The sequence below is a fragment of the Sciurus vulgaris genome (genome assembly GCF_902686455.1).
Source record: "Sciurus vulgaris genome assembly, chromosome: 12".
Classification (NCBI taxonomy): domain Eukaryota; kingdom Metazoa; phylum Chordata; class Mammalia; order Rodentia; family Sciuridae; genus Sciurus; species Sciurus vulgaris.
In genome coordinates, this window is record NC_136473.1 from 83,192,389 (window position 1) to 83,216,365 (window position 23,977).

The 23,977-nt window shown below is 40.1% G+C and overlaps 1 protein-coding gene across 5 annotated transcripts in view; it reads right to left on the bottom strand.

The window, feature by feature from the left end:
• NR5A2 (nuclear receptor subfamily 5 group A member 2) overlaps positions 1-23,977 on the bottom strand; it is a 134,651-nt gene that overhangs the window by 94,676 nt on the left and 15,998 nt on the right. For all 5 annotated transcript variants that reach the window (XM_079106046.1, XM_079106043.1, XM_079106045.1 and 2 more), the window contains 3 exons: positions 23,854-23,972; positions 22,181-22,322; positions 18,628-19,274 (listed from right to left, as the gene is read on the bottom strand). In XM_079106046.1, the coding sequence (XP_078962172.1) occupies positions 18,628-19,274; positions 22,181-22,322; positions 23,854-23,972 (908 nt within the window). The remainder of the gene's footprint in view (positions 1-18,627; positions 19,275-22,180; positions 22,323-23,853; positions 23,973-23,977) is intronic.

Consider the following 23,977-nt stretch of genomic DNA (forward strand, 5'->3'; position numbering starts at 1 on the left):
TGGGCTGTGTGTATAAAGTTTATGTAAAACAAGGGAATTTCATGTTTAGACTTGGGTTCCACCTTTAAGATGTCATTATACATATGCAAATAGTCCAAAATTAGAAAAAAAAAAAAACAACCCAAATCTGAAATTCTTCAAATCCTAAGTATTTTGCATAAGGAAAATTCAGTCTGTAGTTTATTATGTGATTCCCTTAAAAATAGAAAAATTGAACTTTTGTAATAAGGACCCCGAATCCATGTTTCATAATCTTATCATACAGAACCATACATTCTTCTAAGGAGATGATTTTGAAACCTATATCTATAGACAATACTCTTGTTATTGTAGAGTATGAATTCTTCATGAATTCATCAGAAGTAAAACAGAATTTACACCACTTTTTATTTATTTCTTTAGTCCTTTAAATTTTTTTTGCATGGTACTGGGGATTAAATTTAGGGACTCTTTGCCATTGAGTTCCATCTCCAGATCGTTCTATTTTTTTATTTTGAGATGACCTCACTAAATTGCTCAGGCTGGCCTCAAACTTGCGATCCTCCCGTCTCAGCCTCCCAAATTGTTGGAATTACAGGTGTGCTTGATATATGTATACACACACACACACACACACACACACACACACACACACACATATATATTAAAAATCCCTTGAGGTAAAAAGAATGAAGAAATAATAAGACTATACCTGGCATCAGCCCATTTAGATGAGGTAAAGAGAAAGCAGAATAAAGTTAAATAGCCAGATAGGGTTTCAATGATGCTGTAAATGTTGAGCTTACCACGTAAAAAAATCACTTATTTAGTCTACAGAAATGACTATGCTGATAGTCCAGAGACTGATGAGAATTTATTTTTAGGAAGAAAAATTCAGCAAAGGTGTCTGGGGTTAATATTCTATATTAGTCAATTTGTTTAGTCTAGACTTAAATGCTTTTAAATTTTAAAATATTATAATCTGTGTGAATGTCTGTTTATTCCCACTGCTTCCTAGTTCACATGATGCTCTACAAGAGAAATACTTGAGCAGAACTGCAAATCAGAAGCAGATTTACCCAGAACTAAGGAGCTTGAAGCTGGAGGAACCTTTCTTGGTTGGGCACCTTCCAAGGCACTCTGGGACCCAGGCAATACGCACCTGCAAGGTCTAAAGTCCTTGGGAAACATGCAAGAGGAAGATGAGGTTTGGTTTGGGAGCTTGCTAAATTAGGTAAGCGTCAGGGTCCCCAAAGTTGGGATCCATTTCTGCTGCAAGGAACTGCACTGACACGGAGCTCTCTCAACCACAAATAAAATTATGTTAGACAACATTGTATCATTTTGCTTTTCCTTCTCCTTTTTTTTTTTTTTTTTTTTTTATGCCTAGAAGTAAATTCAGTAAGGTACTAATTACTGGAAAACCAAGTCCTGTTAGAGTATTGAAAGATAAAAGAATTATCGCAGATATGGGGCTGGAGTTGTAGCTCAGTGGTAGAGCCCTTGCCTAGAATGTTCGAGGTGCTGGGTTCACAACCCACACACCAAGAATTAAAACAGACGAAACGCTCATTGCTATTAATAGGGTTACCGATCCTGATATGTACAACATATTCATTCTCATCTATAATATTGCATATAAATCCTTGGATTTGTTTTATCATTCAAATACAGCCCAGCGTTCTGCCCTGTGGGGAGAGATCCCTTGGAAAGATGCATCCCCGGTATCTTATGCCACAGATGGAATGAAGGTTGAGAGTTTTTTCTTGCTTTGTTTTCTTTTGTGCAATGGGGACTGAATCAGGGACTCACACAGGCCAGGCAAGCGTTCTACCACCGAGCAGCATCCCCAGTCCTAAGAGTTCTTAAAAGAGCAACAAAGATGATTAAAGCCTCAAAGGTAAAACTTAGTCAAAATATTTAAAGTAACTAGCAATTTTAACATCCTTAAAAGACAACAGGGCTAGGGATATAACTCAGTTGGTAGAGTGCTTGCCTTGCATGCACAAGGCCCTGGGTTCAGTCCCTGGCACCACCAAAAAACAACAGCAACAACAATGACAACAACAACAATGGGTAGCCCTCATTTTATTTTGTAGAATGGAAGCAGTCCCATTCACAAATTGCAAATAAAAACCAATTAGGAGACCAGGGATAGAGCTCAGTTGGTAGAGTGCTTGCTTAGCATACATGAGTCCCTGGGTTCAATCCCCAGTAACACACACACACACACACACACACACACACACACACACACCACACAAAAGTCAATTAGACCTTTAAAAAAAAAACACTATTGCGGGAAACAAACTGGGCCTGTGTCAAGGCACTGACACAAACTATGGGTCAAATTCTTCTGAAGTCAGAAAAATACTTCCAAATGGGACATCCTAAATTCCAAAAGTAATACAAAGAATCCAGCTGGGTGTGGTAGCCCACACCTGTAATCCCAGTTACTCAGGAGGTTGAGGCAGGATCACAAGTCCCAATCCAACCTGGGCAATTTAGCACGGCCCTAAGCAACTTAATGAGATCCTGTCTCAAAATAGAAAATAAAAAGGACTAGTTCTAATCTCCAGCAAAAACAGAACAAACAAGGGGTACAATGTTCCCTGCTTCCTTGAGCTAAGAGCCCATCTTAGAACCAGGATTGTAAAAAAGGGCAAACCCTCAATGTACTTAGCCATTACTTCCCTGTAAACCAACACAGCTGGAATTTGGAATCTGGTCCATTTTTGTGTCTGCACAGGAGCCCGGTATTAACCAGAGTCCTCTGACTTAATTACCCAAGTATGTTGGGATCCCCTAATGACTGAATTATTTCCACGTATCTGCAATTAAACAAGCCATCGGAAAACGTCACAAGTAACCAATGGTGGTGCACAGTTGCTATTCACAGATCCAGAGGGAATGACATAGACAGTCAAAGGTAGGATTTAATTGGTACATAAAGAAATGTGTGGACTGCTGAAAAATCCGAAATAGACTGCCAAGGAACTTGTAGAGGACCCCCGCCCTTGAGAAGAGCTCAGGGGGTGGTTTAGCTGTGCTTGCTTGAATAAAAAGGATTAGAATAAATCAATGGTTCCCAGAGGGGTATCTGAGGACTAGCCCTGGCATCCGGATCTATCTGTTCAGGGGATTTTAGAAATGGCAGGACTTGCCCCTAGAGATTCTGGTTCCTCTTCTCCACAAATGCCTCCCAAGGGTTTAAGCCAGAAACATAATTTTGCCTGTCTCATCTTTACCTCTTGAAGTTCATTTAGACAATTCCCTGGCTTTCCCTCAGCATGTCTTGGGTGCTTCTGCTTCTCCTCCATCTCCACTCTGCCCTGCTTCTAAACCACCATAATCTCTCCCTGGATTGCTGGACCTCCTTTGTCACTTCAACCTGTATCCCACCTGCATCCAGAGCAATATATTTTCCTGATGAGAATTTGGAAAAGTTATTGCATTGCTTCAACTTCTATGATTTCCAGTTCCAAATAGAATAAAACCCAAGCCTTCCATGAGCTGCACCTCAGCAAACTCTTTGACCTCACCAAAGGCACTTTTCCTCTCAGTCACTAGTTTCTAAGGGTGGACACTGACCTTCCTCTTTCCTCATGTCTATTGAAAACACCAAGCTAGTCCGTACCTCAGGGCTCTCTGCACATTTTCCTCTGTGTCTGATCTTCAGGCCTCCAGATTTACCCAGGGTAGTTCTGTCTTGCTGTTCCCATCTCAGCTCAAGGTCAAGGGTTAACTTTTCAAACTGGTCCTCTCTGAAGTCCTCCTTCGGCTCCCCACCATCCCTCCACAGGCCCTACTCTCTATCAGTTAACACAACCTCTGCTTCCCTCCCACCTGAACCTGGGCACCAAGAAAGGCAGTGCCCTTATTGATCTTGTTCACTCCAGTATTCCCTGGTCTAGAACCGGCTTCACACACCATGGGCATTTAATTAACATATGTTGAGTGAATGAATGAAGGAATGAATAATTCATCAGGTCTGGTTGAGATTTGGGAATAAACTATTTTTAAAACCTGCTGTGATCACTTAGGTACACTGGACTGGGATATACAGCCTCCTAAATGTACGCCAACTCTGGAAGGCTGATTTGGTGCCATTAAATCAATGACTTAGGAAATAAACAGCTTAAAATCAGCTTGAGGTATTAAAAAAAAAAAAAAAAAAAAAAAAAAAGACATACCAGTGAAAAAGGATGATGTTACACTAAAGAAATTTTAACACATCAAATTTGTTTAAGTTAAACATGCAACAAGGAGCAAGTCCTCGAAGACATACATGCCACCAATAATAAAATTTACCTAAAGGGAAAAGATCTCTGTAAAGAATAACAAAAATAACAGCCTATAGAAGATTCCAATTGGCTGGGCATGGTGGCATATACCTGTAATCCTAGCGGCTCAGGAGGCTGAGGTAGGAGGACCTTAAGTTCAAAGCCAACCTCAGCAACTTAGTGAGGCCCTAAGTTACATAGTGAGATCCTGTCTCAAAATTAAAACTAAAAAGGGCTGGGGGTGTGGTTCAGTGGTTACAAGCACCCTGGGTTCAATCCCCAGTACAAAAAAAAAATTGTGAAATTATACTTCAGGCATATGTCCAGTAGTTATGATGGTACATTTTTTTCAATCCCTCTGGGTCCTCTACCTAAGTTTCTTTGGAAGCTTCCTTTTGCCTGGAACAAAATCCATGTGTAAGAACCTCGTGTAAGTGCCCCTGATCACCACTAGCTTTACCTCTTGCTCTTTCCCCACACTCAACCCTCCAGCATAGGAATCACGCCAAGGTCCCAAGAAGCACAACACCAACACCTGTGCGATTCTGCACCTGCCTCTGCTAGTGATGCCTCCATGCCCCGCCCACCTGGTTCCCAGCTCCTATGTCCTGCAGGCTTCTCTTGGGAGAAACTTCCTTCCTTCTGGACCTCTTCCTCTTCCCCATGCTGGGTCAAAGACCCTCCAGAGAGCTTCACTACCTGCTGAACTAATATCTCTTTCTGATTCAGGGGTTGGCTTGTTGTCTATGGGAATCACATTTTAGTTTTGGGTCCCAATGTCATCTTCAATCTTGGTGCAAACATAGACACGATCACATGGGTGCCATCCTAACAGTGCTTGCACAAGATTTCAGAGTCAAGAGTTCACCCTTGCTTTGGTCCTACAGCAAAATCAGGCAGGGGGTCCTCCGCTGACCTTGAGCAATTTAGCAAAGAGATTAACACACTGTAGGAGTTCGATCAGTGTTTGATGAATGAGTAAGTGAATGAAAGACTTTGACTAAAACCCCCATACTATCCTAATCCTGGGTCACACCTTCTTGTTTGTGGTGGATGTGTTTTAAGGGCAATGTGTGCAACTACATTCTCAAGACAAGTGCCACATCCTAGTGAAATGCTGGCATAATGAGTTTTGATCTTTTTCAAAACACATTTTAGTTTCAGTTGGACTCTCCCAAATCTATTACTGGAACAAAGTTATGTTTTCCAAATTGAAACACTTCATTGTTTCAACCATGAAAGTAACTCTCAACAGTCAAATAAAACTCCTTTGAAAACGTTCATAACCCCTAAACTCAATTCATGAGTACAAAATACTAGTGCTTTTTTAAAAGCACGTTATTTCTCACAACAGTGCATCAGGACTATTGTTTCCACTGCAGATATCTGATGTGATCTGAATCTAATGTAAACAGCAATGTTATCGTGTTCAAGCATCTTCCCTCCCTTAATGTACGTGCCAAACAGATCCAGAATTTTTTTCCCCCTCCAAAGCTAGAGCAAGAATCAATTAAAGTACATAATAATGTGTTAACTAGCTAATACAGCAGTTAACATTAAGGGGCATTTCAAGCCTCTGAGTTTTTAGCAGCAGAGCTGCTCTTTCATTTGCTCTGTAAGATCTATAATTGAAAGAATACCGTGAGAGACGCCTTTCATCAGCTCCACGAGTTACATTTCCTGCTTTGATAACTGTACAAGGAAAATCTAAGGCACTTCAAGCTACCCAATTACATTTGATTAGCTAGTCAAAATAATGTAACAGCTTTTCATCACCCAAAGGAAAACTTTTGAAGAATTCTGTTGCCAACATTTCTGCACAAACACTAATCTATATCATTATTTAACAAGGGGAAATGTAATATTTAGTAAGTTTTTTTTTAATTAGGCAATAAGTAAAGCCTCTTATGCATCACAACCTCAGATCAAAACAGCACAACTGTGGTAAGATGTGTGTGGTAAAGAAGTATTTGTGGAGAGTTCAGAGTTGACAGGATACAGAGGTGCAAATAAAACGTGCCAGCGTTTCAGAGAGCAGCCCTAAAAGCAGGATATGCAGTCAAAACCCTGTGGTGTGTATATAACACGCCAGATCTGCCAGGGCAAATTATTCATGACCCCAAACCTATGCATACGTGTAATTATTTACTAACAAATAAGGAAGAGAGCCTGTATAAAAATCAGCACCATAAAGAAACCATTTAAAACATCATTCTGAGGATTTTCAGATCATCAAGACTATTTATTGAATGTTCCTTTAAAAACAAAGGAGCTGAGGGTGTGACTTGTGGAACAATTGCCTAGCAAGGTTCTGGGTTCAATGCCCAGCACTGCGAAAAGAAAAGGAAAACAGACACAACTAGCCTCTATGACTGAGGAGTTTGTCTCCTTTACGTCTTAAGCACTTAATTCAACATGTGCCCAGCGTCCACAGTGCTTTGTTCCCATAAAATATATTTTTAATTTAGATGACAAAATGAATAATTTACCAGCTCTCTCAGGTAAACTGTTGGGTAAACAGGGCATTTAGAAAAGTGATGGTCAATTCTTAGGAGGCGATCCTGATGGAGACTTTAAAACCCACACTTCTGAACCACTGATGAAAGGCCAGTTACAACCCTGCTCCACAGTGGAAGACCGAGGCCAGGGCTTTAAAAGCACCAGTCTGGAGTGACATTCGGCCTTGCACAATAGCGGAACAGACTTTAGACCTTTTGGTCAATTATTCCATCTGTCATGTAAGAAAAAGCATTCTCACAGCATTAGAAGTCGGATTAAGTTGGTTGTAAATTTAATCCTGAATGTTGTGTAATCTGAGTGATGTTTTTAAATATTGGAGATAATGTGGCTTTCTTTTAGTTTTCTGAGAGAAATGAACAGCATCATGCTCAGTGGTTCTGTGTAGCTGAGACTTCTAATTTTTTTTTCTCCTCAAAATTTATATGAGGAATTCATAGAATTGGCTCAGGTAGTTCAAAAGCCTGGCATCTGAAAATATTTCCAGGAAGAAAGAAGTTCAAGGGAGGAATGCATGGGTGACTATTTGTGGGACTGACCTGAAATGTGGACGAGAGACTAAATGAGAGCTGTCTTGTTTTGCACAGAAACCCTCACAACTCTTTGAAAACTAGAGAGGAGTTTTAAAGTTCCCCTGTATGGGAGTTACATGGGTCTTACCCACACTCACCTGCATAAGCCTGAAGCCTCAGTGTTCTCTTTTGCCCCTGCACATCAAAGCTGACCTGCTACCCTCAAAGGAAATTGCCACTGTGTGAGAGTCATGGTCACCAGGGAAGGATTGGAAAGAAGCTCTATCCATTATCATTAAACACACCCCATCTTGGGTTTTTGTTTGTTTGCTCTTGGTACTGGGGATGGAACCCACTGAGCTACATCCCCAGATCTTTTTATTGACTTTTTAAATTTTTTGAGACAGGGTTTTAAGAAATTGCTGAGGCTGTCCTCAAATTTGCAACCCTCCTGCTGGGACTGGGCATGCACCACCCAGCCCGGCTCAATACAGCCCATCCTCTGAGCTCAACTGTTTCTCTTGTCTTCTCTACCCATTCTCAGAACCAGAGTTCAGGAGCTGCCCTCCTTCTACAAGCACAGTCTACCTGAAGGATAAATGCAGATGCAGTCAAGGACAGGGGTTAGCAACCACCTGGACCCTGGACCGTACTGCTCTGCAAGGCTAATGCCTAAAGGTTAACCTTCTGCCTGGATCCTGAGGCCCAGGAAAGAGAATGAAAAAAGCAAGCTGAGTAAAAAAAAAAAAAGAGGGAATCTGTCCTTTGCTATATGCAAAGGACAGGAGGAAGAGTGGAGAAAATAAAGCAAATGGTGGAGGTTAGAAAGCCTACAGAGGAGCCGGCAGGGCCCCCATTCCACTGGTTGCTTGAGCTGAGCCAGGCACAGGTTGCAGAGCAAATCAGGTTTCAGTACAGGCACGGAACGAAGAACACCCGGATGCCGCAAGAGGTGATGTAGTGTCTGTCATTGTTCTTGACTGTGGGTGGTATTCTTGGGTTAGAGATTAAGGTCTTTAGTGTGAAAAATAGTTTAAATGCCCAATTTCCATGCAGCCATTCTGCAAATGGATGTTGAACTCTGAAAGAGTTCTATGATCTACTTCCCAAGCTGAAGAAGAGTAAGTCAGAGCAAAGTCATTCTTTACTTATCCTGGAAAATAAAATGATCTATTTTCCCTCCAGTTCAGAGGGCAAAGTCCTTCAACAGTGTTAGGGGGTGTCACACATGAGTCATGTTATCTGTTTGTTTTTTTTAACCCATTACCTGACTTTGTGTAATAGTGGATACCTGTGAGCAAACAGGGACCCAGGGGTACAGACTCAGAGAACGCTACCTGTCCCACACTGAGGAATGATCATTGGCAGGCTTTCCAGAGATCTGTGAGCAATTTGTGTGCCCTGCTGGGCAAAGCAAGTATTAAAGTGTACAGAGCATTAATTATTCTCAGCAAACAGGCAAGGAACTACTTCTAGGCCAAACTGACAAAACTGTTTCTATTGATTATTCAGTTGGAAAAGATTGGAGGGCTGGGGAAGACCCACCCAGGTATTCTCCAGCTGGGGAGGATGTTCTGATACTGCATACTAACTGCCTCATTCCATGCCACCCAGGTAGATCCCAGTTTGATAAAGTAGGGCTTGGAGCTCTAGAATAGACCTCTGCAGACAATGGCAAATACCTCTCTTGATTCTTGGGGATTACTGAATTGTTCTATTCTCAGTTTCCTACATGGTCCTCCCCTAATTAAAAATTTGATAATAATGAATTACACACCCTTGAGTCAACTTATGAACAAAAATGCTATCTACAGTGAAAAGTAATTGGTTAAGACCTACTGGTATCAGTATGAGCATATTGGTAATGGTAACAATTATGAAGTATCTCTCAGTTTACAAAGGGTTTCCATGTGCAATTTTTTTGTTATAATAATAGAATTATCACGCATTAGCTATGTAACATGGTCAGGTTAGTAAATGCCTCAGTATCTTCATCTGCAAGATGGGGCACAATATGCCTACTGTGTCTGTAGCATTAAAGTAGATGGCAGAGGTAAACAGCTATCAATTGCCTGCTTCCTAGCTCATTAGTTCTGTCATCTATTGTTCAAACTCTGGCCTAGGAAAAATGCAAGCATTTTCTGCTGACCTTAAATTTTCTCTGAACCCCAGCTGTTAGTGTAACACCAACCTTAAGGGTAGCTGGCTAAGGGTCCACCCGCCTTTGTTCCTTTTTCCCTCTCATCCTCTTCCCACAGCTCCAAACTGACCTAATTGCCTTCGTCAATTTTACTGGTCTTAACAAATTACTTGACTAAAAGGATGGATTAGGTAAAAACTGAGGCAGCAAACTTTTCCTAATCAATTGCTTGGCCTGTACAATCCTAAGAAGCACAGGAACAGATGGTTGTGTCGCTTAGAAAGAACACAAATGTGAGAATGAAAAGTCCAGAACTTTTACTTTCACTCTGTGACCAAAAGGAGACTGTAGACCTCACAGGCTCTCCTAAGAGCCAAACCAGAAAATGGCCTGAAAACCCCCAGCCCCAGGACAGGCACTTCATGACACCCTATAAAAGTTACTTCTCACTGGACATGGTGGCACATGCCTGAAATCCCAGCAACTTGGGAGGTTGAGGCAGGAGGATCTCAAGTTCAAGGCCAGTCTGGGTAACTTAGCAAGATCCTCGGCATATTAATGAGACCCTGTCTCAAAATAAAAAATGAATAGGTTTGGGGATGTGGTAGAATATCAGGGGTAGAATGTCCCTGCATTCAATCCCCAGTGCCAAAAAAAGAGGAAAAGAATAAAAACAGTCACTTCTCTTCATCATCTGACCTTGAGCATATCAAGGCAAATGCTGATTTTTTTTTTCCTACTCTCATTCATATTCAGACACTTAACAATGGCTATCTAGTTAAACTTGGAATTCTCAGGTTTGGCTGGCTATTCTGATGCTGCCCCTATAATTCTACTAGATAACAAATAGATTAATAGGAAGAGGAAGCTTATTGGGTGTGTGAACAAGCAAACCCAGTGTGAAGCTCCAATTTTCCCCATGACCATTCTTATCAAAGGTCCCAGAGGATGTGTTCACCTGGATATGACCTGCGGCTCTCCTGAGCTGCAACTAAGCTTCAGGAAGCTAGGCAGTGTAGACTCTACATTTGCAAATGTATACTTGATGAATAAAGCAATTCAATTCTTTTTTAAAAGCAAGCAAAAGCTGGGCATGGTAGCCACACCTATAATCCCAGGGACAATTTGGGAGACTGAGACTGGAGGATGGCAAATTTGAGGCCAGCCTCAACAACTTAGTGAACTCCTGTCTCAAAATAAAAAATAATAAGGGCTGGGGATGTAGCTCATTGGTAAAGTACCCCTGGGCTCAATCCCCAGTACCAAAAATAAATAACGCTGGACAAAAATATTTAGACAAAAACAGATGAGGGTTGATGGGCTGGGGTGGAGGGAGAAATTTACTACAAAGAGGCTTTAGGAGAATTTTGTGGGGTAACCGAATGGTTCTGTATTTGTACATTTTAGAGAAGGTAAACTACGGTTTAATAAAAAGAATTAGCACATGGATACTTCTGAGTACTGGTGTATTTTCAAAACGTCCCTGTGAAGAACACGGAAGGTAAGAAACCACATGGTCCTGGTCAGCTGCCCATCAGCTAATTAACCATAGCACAGACAGGTATTGACTGAGGAGAGCTGATTCGCCCAGGGATAACGGGTTTTCCGGTCAGTAATAGACACAAGTGCAGAAATATATACGTTAGCAAATAAGGCTAGAATAATATCAGTTCTCAACACCATCAGCAACAATACAGGCTTCTGTATTCAGATCTGCCTGGAAAAACAAAATTACAGAAGCAGCTGTTTACCACCTGAAGAGAACAGAAAGACCATCAAGACAAACCTGCTGATACTAAGGTTCTTTCCAAATTCTCAAAGACAAAAGAAAAAGTCCATGTTCATGCTGCTAGTGGAAGAAGAACGGTTTCCTCATTTCCTTGTAACGCCAGGTAGCACAGGCATGTTTTACTCTAGGATCTCTTTATGAGTAGAACAACTGACCATAAATGGTTTAAAGTTTGTTTCCTTCTTATCCATCTCCAGCCAGATGTTGGGGATGTAGTTCAATGTTAGAGGGTTTGTCTAGCACAGAAGAGGCCCTGGATTCCATCCCCAACATCACAAAAACAAAACAGAACAGAGAAGTGAAATGGAAGGTAAGTAAGGTAGCTGATGATTGTTCTGGAAGCCAGTATGGTAAGGAGGAATGCTGAGGTTGGATTGGACTTACGATTCCTGACTCCCATTTGCAGCCTCTCCTTTCCCTCTTCCATAGAAAAGAAAGGTTAGAGCTAGGAATGGCCAAGCTGTAACCCCAGCTTCTTTAGAGGCTAAGGCAGGAGGATCACAAATTTGAGGTCAGGCTTAGCAAGGTAGTGAGACCCTGTCTCAAAATAAAAAAATAAAAAGGACTGGGGGCGTAGCTTAGCTGGGGGTACATGTCTGTAATCCCAGCAACTTCAGAAGCTGAGAAAGGAGGTCAGCCTGGGCAACTTATCAAGTCCCTGCCTCAAATAAAATAGAAAGGGCTGAGGATGTAGCTCACTGGTATAGCACTTGCTTACCATGTGAGAGGCCCTGGGTTCAATCCCTAGTACCAATTTTAAAAAAGGAAAGAAAATAGCTTAAAATTGACACAGATCTAATTAAGTCTCAGATCATAGACCTGTATGTTGGGAGCGATGAACTATGGTTTGGGGAAAGGGAACTAGAATGTTAAAAATAAGTAAAATTTGCTGGGCATAGTGGTGTACACCTGTAGTTCCAGCATCTCGGCAGGAAGATAAGGCAGGAAGATTGCAAGTTTGAGGCCAGTTTAAAGAGAAGCTCAGCAACTTAGGGAAACCCTGTCTCCAAATAAAAAGTAAAAAATGTGGTTAGGCACCCCTGGGTTCAATTCCCAGTACCTAAATAAATAAAATAAAACTGTGCTCAGAAAGCTTCTGTAATGAACCAGAGAGAAAGGAAGGTTTGCCCTTCCCCCTGCTGCCTCGCTTTAGAGAAAACCACACTTAAAAACGGGCTTTGGCACGGCTGAATTCCTTTGACACAAATTCCCTGAGTCTCTGAAACCTCTTTTCCACAGAAACGCTAGTTATGAGTTTCAGTCAGGATTAGTTTAGGGTTTTTCTTTTATTCCTACATGTATCAGAATCATTCATGGAGGGGAAGTTCTTATGTATCCATTCCCACAATTCTCCAAAGACATCTGGTCTCATTAGAAGATCAAATAGATTCTCCAGATTCATTAGTTGCTTAACAAAGTGGGAATTATTTCCTCACTGCTCCATGTTGATGAGATATGCCAGTCACAGGTGAGGGCAAAATAACGGGAAATAGAAGTGCAGTGTTTTTCCCACACAGAGACAACTCGTTCAGCAGAATGGAAATGTCTGGAATTTGCTATTAGTTTCTAAAAACATGAGGGAAAAGTCAAGAGGATAGGCCATTTTGAGACAGAGTTGGTTTAAAGTTTAGAAGGCGCATTTACTATATTGTTTCAAAAAATTTGACCTTCCTGGCTCACCTGTGACCTGCTTACAATCCTGTCCTCTTTCTACCTACTTTCCTTCACAGACAACCAAGGAACCCACGCTGAATGTGTCTCGCACCAGGTAGGACGCAGGAAAGAATCGCGTTTGGCTGAGCCCAGCCCATGTTGTGGCTGCACCAGATTCTTCCCCAGAGCAGACTCTGCGCAGAGGGTGAGGCACTAGGGGATGTTTGGCAAAGCCCTGGAGGCCCAGAAGTGCTAGCTGGTGGCTCCACCGTGCTGAACGATACCCCAGTGGCCTGCAAGAAAGAGTGAGGCTTTCTAAAGTGACTCATTTACTCCCGGGGGGGGGGGGGGGGGGGGGGGGGGCTGCCTGGGTCGGGGAAAATCTGTCCCCCTGATTATTAGTGATGTGGTAATTAGGTGGTAGTGATGGACTTGGGATAACTAGAGAGGTGCTCTAGCTTCCCTGGTGAAGGCTGCAGTGAGCTCGGGGGAGGCGCCTTTGAACCTGAACTTTCCAGGCTCAGACCCACCCTTCAGTAGCTGTGGAATCTGGACAAGTCACACTCCCTTCCTCTGCCAGGGTTTCTTCATATGCAAAAATAAGAGGTAGGGTCACAGAATTTCTGCCATCTTTCCTAGCTCTGAAAAAAAAACATGATCTTTAGACAATGAGAATTTTCTAATACACGTTACTAATTCAGGAGTGACAAGTTCCAGAGTATTCATTTCACCTTCCACATGCCAGTACTTTGGATTAGAGACCACAACTGTCTCTTACAGGTGTTTAGAAATCAAAACACGGCCTGCAATCCAACAACTCAGGAGGCTGAGGTGGGAGGATGGCCAAGTTTGAGGCCCACCTGGGTAACTTAGCAAGACCCTGTCTTGAAATAAAAATCAAAGGGCTTGGGGGTTGTGGCTCAGTGGCAGAGTGCCCTGAGTTCAATCCTCAGTACCAAAAAATAAAACAGAAATAAAGAATGAAATGCTCCCTTATGTATGTCCTCCAGCCCTCTCCACCTTCCATCTTCCTGATCAGAGATTCCAGAGTTTCGATGAGCACACTGTTTATATTATCATCATTATTTCGTTATTTCTGTGGTGCCAGGGACTGAACCCGGGTCCATGCATATGCCAGGCCAGTGCCCTGCCACTGCGCTACACACCGTCCCATTATTTGTTGTCTACATTTCTGCTGCATGTTACTTCCCAAGCTGAGGATTTGGGAGCTCTAGTTTCCTGTTTCTCATTTCAGTATTTTAAATGGAAATCAGAATAACCTTTTTGCACCTGGTAGGTAGATATGTAGAAAAACAAAAAGACCCACCAATTTCCTTTGGCCCTTCTGTTCCCTTAACTAGTTAAAATGAAATCTGTACTCTCTCCTTTTTACAAGGTAGGGGGTACACACTGTCCCATGAAAGTGGGCAAGGGGGCATTTACAAAATTGCCTTATTATCTTGTTATTTTCTGGCTTTCCATCATGGGGTTGTAGAGGTCTAAGCCATCTGCCCTGTAAGTATGTTACTCGATGGGCCACTTGCTGTGAAGTCAACAAGGAAAAAGGAGAGACTTCATCTTTCTAAACAATTCTTTAAAACCACCAGTTTGCAAAGTGCTAGGGTGGGGACTTGGACTGCAGGGTTCAGGGATGAATTACAGGCTATGCCAGGAGGGAAGGGAGTTGTTACGTGGTGGCAGGTAGATGACATCCAAGGGATGGCCCAAGGAGCAATGTTTCATGAATGGCAGGTCATGCCTCATTAGTGGGTCATGAAATGAATTAAGTAGGTCATGACCACAAAAGTTTTTTTTTTTTTTTTTTTTTTCCCCAAAGTGAATAAATCACACAAAAGCAGAATAGACAAAAAAATATTGGAGGACGTGACATGTAGGTCACATATTATCTACCAAATTGTGGTTTTGTGGTGTGTCTGTGGTGCACATGAAGAGATGTGTTCAGTACACCATGTTCCAGTGTAAAATATACTTCCCATTGCAAATCACAGAAAATGTAGGAGCCACAGCCCTGGAGATGTCTCAATTCTGGCATCAAAGGACTGACAAAGTAAATTGACAAATGAAAGGAAAAGAAAGGCTTCTGATGGGAATGTCTGCCTCACAACGCTCTCCTTAATCCATCCCTAAATTACTCTGGATTCCACTTTTTGTTCTCTGCAAAATAGTTACACGGAGCGATTCCTGTTCCATATAAGCCAAGGCAGTGGTGAATTGGTTTCGAGATCGACTCTGCCCTGTGGTCGGCTCCACCCCATGTAGATGCCTCCTACTATCTGTGATTTCTTTTTCCTTTGCTTTTCTTTTTTCACTCGGTGTTCTCTCCCCCTCACTCTTCCAATGACAAAAGGCAGTTACAGCAAAGCAACACCAAGAGCCAGCTTCACACCCAGGAGAGAATGTTTCATTTCCTCCTGGTGGTTTCCAGTACTCTATGAGATCAGAGAATCTTTTCTAGTAACGAACTATAGAAATGATCCCTGCCAAGTATCGTCTTCTTTTTCAACACATAGTCCCATGAAAGACTGATAACTACTTTGAACAACTCTATGAGGACCGACAATGAGGCAGGAGTGGTGTGATCCCAACCACTCAGGAGGCTGAGGCAGGAGGATCACAAGTGTGAGACCTGCCTCAGCAAGTTAGTGAGGCCCTAATCAACTTGGGAAAACCCTGTCTCAAAATAAAAAATAAAAAGTTGTGTATTGTGTGTGTGTATAATATGATCCCAACAGCACGTACAACTATAAAGCACAAATAAACAATGTGGGGGGCCAGGCGTGGTGGCACACACCTGTAATCCCAGCCACTTGGGAGGCTGAGGCAGGAGGATGGTGAGTTCAAAGCCAGCCTCAGCAAAAGTGAGGTGCTAAGCAACTCAGTGAGACCCTGTCTCTAATTAAAATACAAAATAGGGCTGGGGATGTGGCTCAGTGGTTGGGTGCCCCTGAGTTCAATCCCCAGTACCCACCCCCCAAGAAAGTGGGGGGAAAATAAATAAAAAGGTTTGGGGATGTAGCTCAGTGGTGAAGCACCCCTAATTTCAATCCCCAGTAACGGGAAAAAAACAAAATAAAACCAAAACTGATAATACAGGCTAGAGGGTATAGCTGGGTGGTAGAGCGCTTGCTTAGAAGACCTCGAGCGCTAGGTTCAATCCCCAGCACCACTTAAAAAGAAGGAAAAACGACTGACAACTCTTTAAGAACCCGTTCCCAAAGGCATTTATGTTTTTAGTCAAATATTTAATCTAATGCCATATGAAAGACTCTCAGAATTTAGCAGCAGAGGGAGAAAAACTAGAGAAAAGGAATATATTCTCAGCATTCTTTATTTTTGTGGGTACCAGGAATTGAACTCAGGGGCACTCAACCACTGAGCCACATCCCCAGCCCGATTTTGTATTTTATTTAGGGACAGGGTCTCACTGAACTGCTACTGAATCGCTTAGTGTCTTGCTTTTGCTAAAGCTGGCTTATTTTTTTTTTTTGGGTGGTGCTGGGGTTTGCCTCCAGGGCCTTGTGCATGTGAAGCACACACTCTACCAACTGAGTTATAGCCCCAGTCCCTGAAGCTGGCTTTGAACTGTCCATCCTCCTGCCTCAGCCTCTGGAGCCGCTGGGATTACAGGCATGCAGCACCGCACCTAGTTTACTCTAAACATTCTTGAATTTCTACCTGTGTCTAGTTATGTTCATAACATTTCACATGTAAATAATATTCATTTATTTCCTCGTTATTTGTGAAATGTTATCTTTACCGTCTTTATTTAAAAAAATAATTATGGAAGTATCTTATCACAAACTCTAAGAGGAACTATTTTATCTTATCAAACTTTTTATTCATCTTATACACAGCTTAGTGCTTACTAAATTTTAGTCCTTAATTTATATTGATTGATGACTGTTAATTATAAAACAATTATACTATGCTGTAATACTTGGCAATATTATTTTCCAATGTCATACTAAGAGACTACACCTGCTTGTTTTCTTGACTGAATAAGCCCATGTTACATAACGAACTCTACTTTTCACACAACAATTAACAACTTTTAAAAAGCGCCACTTTACTCAGTAGGTAGTATATGCCAGACTCCGAGTACAGAATAGAATTTACCTATAAATTCTCATTTTTTTCCCTTGCAAAACCTCCTCAACATAAGGTCTATTGTTTTCTACTATTCCATGGACATCACATTCACAACTTTACAGACGAGAACCCTAAGGCTCAGAAACAACCTGCCTATGAAGACACGGTTATGAAAGGGGATATAATTCAGATCAAGTTCATCTGATAGCAAAGACTGCTTTCGTGATTTTCACATCACCGAGCCTTTCAGATGGATCTAGAATTATTATCTGGTCCCCTAAGGACATGGTGGTGAATATACAAACACCAGGAAAGCTGTTTTTATTGTTTTTGTCTTTTTAAATGAAGAATGCTCTGCTAAACAAGTAGTTGCAAACACTACATACTCAGAAATATCTGATCTGATGGGGAGAACTCAAAGCTTTCTGCTTGCCTCTGCAGCCTGGTATCTCCACCTTCAGCCATCCTTCAGTGTAGCAAGAAAGGATGTGAAAATAAAGAGTTGAACATGCCATTGTCTTTAACAACAAGCTGGTGGTATTTTATTAACTTTTTTAGATCCATTCAGATAACTTTTTGTTTTCATGTGCAAATTATGGTCCTTTAAGAAGAATTCTATGAAAAGCATTATTTTCCATTTGCAAATAACTTCCATATTCCCTAGTCCTCCTGTCCACACAGACTACTTTCAATAGTAACTCTTTAAGTAAAGTCAGCTTTGTATTTTCTACTTCCAGAGATTTTTAAATTTCCAATGCCTCAGGTCATCAGAAGCCACAGGTATTTAGCAGTCACATCTCTCATGACAGTAAAAGGAAGAAATTATAACAGAATATACTGAGAAATCAAATCCAGGGTTCACATTAAAATCAGAAATGCAACCCCTAGCCATCTGATTCAGATTCCAAACTTTGTCACATTAATTCGGTCTTTAGTTTCAGGAAATAAAATAATTATGTAGTTAAACAGAGCCTTATGCAAACAAGTACTATGTTTACAATGTACCAATCCATTAAAATTACCAGCAGACACATTATGAGAACTAAAACCTGAGACAGGTAGACCAGCACACTCACCAGTAGCCCATTCCCCATCTGATGAAAGTAAACATCCTATTGGAACCTATTCTGAAAACAAACCCTTTACAAACCTAATGTCAAGGTAAACAGGTAGTAAATACCTACTAGATAGTACTAACTAGTGGTATCATTTGCATTCTTTAGGTTCTAAACACATCTAAATGTTGGCATGTTTTTCCTTTCAATGAAACCTTCAAGATAACACCATTATAATATAGCTCATTACATGGTAACTTTTAAAAACAGTATATTTAGGCGCTGCTTGACATTAAAATTTTGAGCCGCAAACTATCTGAGATACAGGGAATAAATACATACTGCTATATAGAAAAAAGCCGTTTCCTATATTTTATGTTAAATGTCATTCCCCCAAACTAAGAGCTACACAGAATAAGAACTCTATATAAAGATAAGCTACAATAGTCCTAAAGCATGGTTATAAAATGCTACTATTTTAAATCATACAAAGAAAAAAATTACTTTCAGCCCCAAGAACATATTCATTAGGAATGGAATTAGGGCTCCCTTGGAAGGCATAATTGAGACGTGAGAGCTGAGGGCTTACCTTAAGTTCTCTGAAGAAGATACTACTCCTGGCCCACTCAACAATGGAGAAGAGGGTTTGATCCGCCATTTTGCACATAAGCCCAAATGTGCTCAGCTTTTCGTGCTTGCTTCGGTTAGCCTGTTCTTGCTGCAAATAGGTCATGATTTTGGCTTGAACTTGAGGCTCATCAGGCTCACACTTCAAAAGTTCCAGTATCAGATGTGGAATGCTCGCCGGGGAGCTTGTCTGGTAACTGTCCATGTAGGAATAGCCCATGATGGACTCGGGTGAGCTGGTGTAGGGGTCTGGGTACTCGGACTTGATGGCCCTGCTAGGAAAGTGGCCATATGCTTGGTAACCTTGCAGGCTGCCATGAGGTGGCATTGTCATGCTAATGGGGGATGTTACAAAGGGACTTCTGTCATAGTCTGTAGGAGGCAAGGCAGCATGGTTCAGAGGTAGGCCTTTGGAGGCAGAATGGATGTTCTGAATGGCAGATGAGATGGTCAGGTCAGAGGGCATCGCTTGGATCACCTGAGACATGGCTTCCAGTTTTAGTCCATTGGCTCGGATGAGGGCTTTTTTCTGTTGCTTCAGGGCCCTGTCTCTCTTGTACATTGGTCCAAACTTATTCCTTCCTCCACGCATTCGATCGGCCCTCACAGCTGTCGGGGGTAGGGGTGGGGGACAAAAAATTAAATAAAATAAAAGGAAGGAAGGGTATAAATTACATGCAAATTATTAGCATTATCCAGGATCTCCAGCTATTTAGAAATGTTGAAAATGGACCAGAAATAGTTTTTGTGTGGTCGTTTTCATTACAATAGCTCATAAGAATTCCAAGGAAAAACAAAAACAAAAATCCATGTCCTATTTATGAATCCTTTCCTCTAAGTGTCTTTTGTCATTGAAGAAAAATCTAATAAATGCATTGAACAACAGTATAAACAATGGTATAAAGACTGATAATGAGCTGGGCATGGTGGTGCAGAACTGTAATCCCACTGATTTAGGAGACTGAGGCAGGAGGATCACAAGTTGACCAGTCTCAGCAAACTTAGCTAGGCCCTAAGCAACTTAGTGATACCCTGTCTCAAAATAAAATCAAAAGGGTTAAGGATGTGGCTAAGTGATTAAGCACCCCTGGTTTCAATTCCAAGTAACAAAAAATAAAATAAAATTTAAAAAGGGCTGGGGATATAGCTCAGTGATAAAGTGCCCTAGGGTCCAATCCCCACTACTTAAAAATCTTGGATACACAGGGACATATAAAGCCTTTTGATAACTGAATAAATTTTAACAATTTTTTTTTTTTTTTTTTTTTGTTACACATAGGGAATATTTCATATTGCTAACAAAGCATCAGTCTTCCTACTGGAAGCATTAGTTACTATTATGCCAGTTATGGAGTGATTCTTTATGGAAACCCAAACACTTTCTTTTTTGTTTGTTTTGTTTTGTTTTGTTTTGTTTTCAGAGGAGAAAAAACACCAAAACCCCCATTTCTGGATTAAATTGTGAATATTTTGCCTTAGGATATCTTCCTCCCTCTCATCCATTTTGGTTCTTTTGTTGTAAAAGGGTTGGGCACATGCTCTTCTTGGAAGATTATTTTTACCTCAACTTGAAAAGTGTACATCAATAACCACCAGTTATTGCTTTTAATTTAAGCAGAGTTGGGACATAATTAAAGCAAATTCCTTTCAAAAGTGGTGCAGAGGCCGTTCTGTTACAATGGCGTGTGGAGTCTGGGGCCATGCCTAATAAGTTAGTTAGCAGCTCTCTCCAAGTCCATAGTGGCCAATGGCAATTAGACAGAAACCAGAGACCTCTGACAGCTTGTGACACACTGCAATTGCTGGAGGTTAAGTTTTTGAGCTTTTTATCTTAGGATTAGTATCACATTAAAAATTTATTGTGAATTCTAGGTATCCAGAATACTGCAGAAGATCATAAAGAGTTTTTCATCTGGATGATAATTTATTGAATATTCAATTGTTTCAGGCCACTGTTAAGGAAGCATGAGCATGTACCACAAATGATTTACTTATAATTAAGAAGGCATATTTGCAAGGTAAAGAAACACAATCTTCTTTCTTTTGTTGGAAAAAAAATCAAATGACGTCATATGAAATCACAGCACCTACTTTTTTTTCCCACTATTTCTTTTACAGCATCTAATTTAACATTTTTTCTTCTGAGTCACACACCATGGTAAGCACTTTCCATAATATTCTGCTGTTTGGTAAATAATAAAGTGATCTGATATGAAAATTAATGAGCATCAATTACTTCCTTCCTCGATTTCTTCTTTAAAGCAGAACTGACTTAACCATTCTTATGACAAACAAAGTCACTACTTCTGTTTGAAGGAATCTGTTAGCAATTTGGCACAATTCTTAGAATGATGGTTATTAGTATTTTAGTACTTCTATCAAGTGTGAGTTCCACCTAACAAGAAAGCTCCAAATAAATATAGCTCATGCCTCATTGATCAAATAAAATGCACTCTTGTATCGAGCACCATCAGTGACATTGTTATTACTTATTTGCAGTATATTTAATCTGTGAAAAGCCAGTGGGTCAAAGGCTGAAAAATAGCAGCATACCATAACAATCTATGAACTACAAATTATTTACTGCAGTCACATATTAACTTCACTGCCTGCCAATCTCAACACGGTAGTTTTGCTCTTTCAACAAAGTTTAGTGAGGCTTTGGGGAACCATTTTCTTTTTCTTGTCAAACCATTGCTACTAATTTAATAGTTCGTTATTTTTTTATGCTCTTGCTTCTCAATTATTTTATTTTGCAGAGTCGGTCATTATCTTTGTAAACTATGTGCATTCCTACACTATAAAAAATAAAATTCTAGCTGCGCACCATGGCACACACCTGTAATCCCAGTGGTTCAGGAGGCTGAGGCAGGAGGACCGCAAGTTCAAGGCCAGCCTCAGCAACTTAGCAAGGCACTAAGCAACTTAGTGAGACCCTGTCTCAAAATAAAAAATAAAAAGGGCTAGGAATGTGGCTTATTGGTTAAGTGCCCCAGGTTGAATCCCTGATACAAAAAAAAAAAAAAAAGAAAAGAAAAAAAGAAAGAAAAGAAATTCTGTCTGAGAAATTCCTTTTTACAATTCAAGGCTCAAGAACCATGAAATTAACAGGGACAATTATGACAAGCACACTTATTAAAAAAAAAATTGAAATCAAACTTTTACCAGGACATCCTGATTTGAAAACTTAAAGGATATTTTATTTTTCATATTTTGGCAAATTAATTTTATTTGTTTTCAGATGAATCCCTTTTGCCTTGTTATCAATTAACCTGGCTTTTGATCTTCCCAAACTAAATGGAAGGGGACAACTTTGATACTTAAATTCTTTTCCTCATAGATGTCACCACGTTTAAATGAAACTTAAGACTACTCTGCAGATAAAACATAAAGAGATCTTACTTTATGGCCAGTGGACTGGAAAAATAATGTTACCATGGTATAAGTACAATCTTGTTTTAAAGTCCATGTCCTTGGAGACTTTTAACAGGCAGTAGTCTTTAGAAGAATCTTACCTTCTAGCTTCATTCCAACACTTAGACATTTTTGAAATCGACAGTAAGGACAACGTTTTCTCTGTGTTTTGTCAATTTGGCAGTTCTGGTTTTCTATACATGTGTACCTTTTATTATTTTGGACTGTTCGCTTAAAAAATCCCTATAAGACAGAGAAAATAGTGAGACGTATTATAAATCTAATACCCGTCTCTTCCATTGTTTCATTTTAAGGAAATCACCATTAAATCCTCTCATTGTACCGTTTGAGCCCTGATGTGATTCTGTGGTTTATTTTACATTTCAGCAAGATCAACCCTCCAAAACAGTGCCAGGCCATAGTGATTTATCTGGCCGCAGAGTTATATTCCTGCAGAATTACGTCAAACCTTGGGGAGATTTGGCTTCCACATCATTTCATCCCAACAGTCAGAAAAAAATGCATTCTATATTGACCAGTGATTTTTTAAAAAAATCTGTTTTCCTATTAACCTTCATGCTCCAGACAGAGGTTCTCATGGAGATTTGCATTGTTTTCAAGTAGTCTGATACAATTTCATTTATAAACCATTGCAAAATGCCAGTGGAAAAACTGACTAGCTAAACACCTCAGATCTTTTTCAAATGTCAACAGTGGATAGTTAAAAGCAAAGGATTTAAAGAGATTTAAAAAGGGAAAATGCTCATAATTTCACTGGAATACATTCAAGCATGAGCACTGTATTTAGGAAAAAGATGAAACTAATGGAAAAATAGAAGTATGTCACAGAACTGAATTGGAGAAAACAGTTCATGTTTTCCTTATATTTCTCTCAAAAGAATTAATCAAGAATAAAATTTGTAGCTTTATAATAGAACAACCACTTTACTAAAATAGCTTTCTTGTTTTTCTTACTAGCTATCAAGGGAAACAGCTTACTTTGTTATAGTAAATGAAGGAATTTTCCCGGCAATGGTTTAAGTAATTGTACTGAGTTTTCTAATAGAAAAAAATGTTGAAAAAATAGGGAATATTGAATTTATTAGAACTATATTAGAAAGACTGACATACATTCTTAAGGAATCATTGACATTATTAGGAACAAGAGTACATTTTGCATATTCAAATTTCTTGCATTTAAATAGGTCACATGATACATTTATGAAATTATTAGAAACTAAAATCTGGTTTCTTGCTCTCAAAGGTATAAATTTAAAAAAAATATTAAAAATGATTTTTGAAATAAACCAGGATAACATCATGCAATGGGAATTTAGACTTTTATAGCTGTGGATAAAAAATACTCAGATTTGTAGCACAGAATAGTCCGAAGTTAAAATGTATTTGGGAAATACTTTGTCATGTTCCCTTTCAAGAACAACGATGCTTTAAATATATATAAGTCAAGCAAAATCAATATTTAGGACTGTTAGAAATGGAAACCTTTCTACAGCTACATCACTTTACTCCAATAAAATATTTTAAGGCCATGAGACTGGCAAAGTTTTCTAAACAGCATAAATTTCTTTGCCTTTTTGAACTAAATCAGACACATATTTCTAAGAATCATCCCCCTAAGACTTATCTGTCTCATTTTTGAGAAAAAAAAAAAAAAAAAAAAAAAAAACAGCCTGAATTTAACTTTAAAAAGTAATCCAATGGTTTATTTTAGTTTTGAGCATTGTATTTTTTAGGTAGCAACTTGTGAGCAAACCTTGCAACTCTCGCAGGTGAGAAGCCCATAATGGTACCCAGACACTTTATCTCCACACACAGGACAAAGCTCTTCAAGATCTTCATCATAGGAGTAATTCACCATTTTAAATTGAGACACTGAA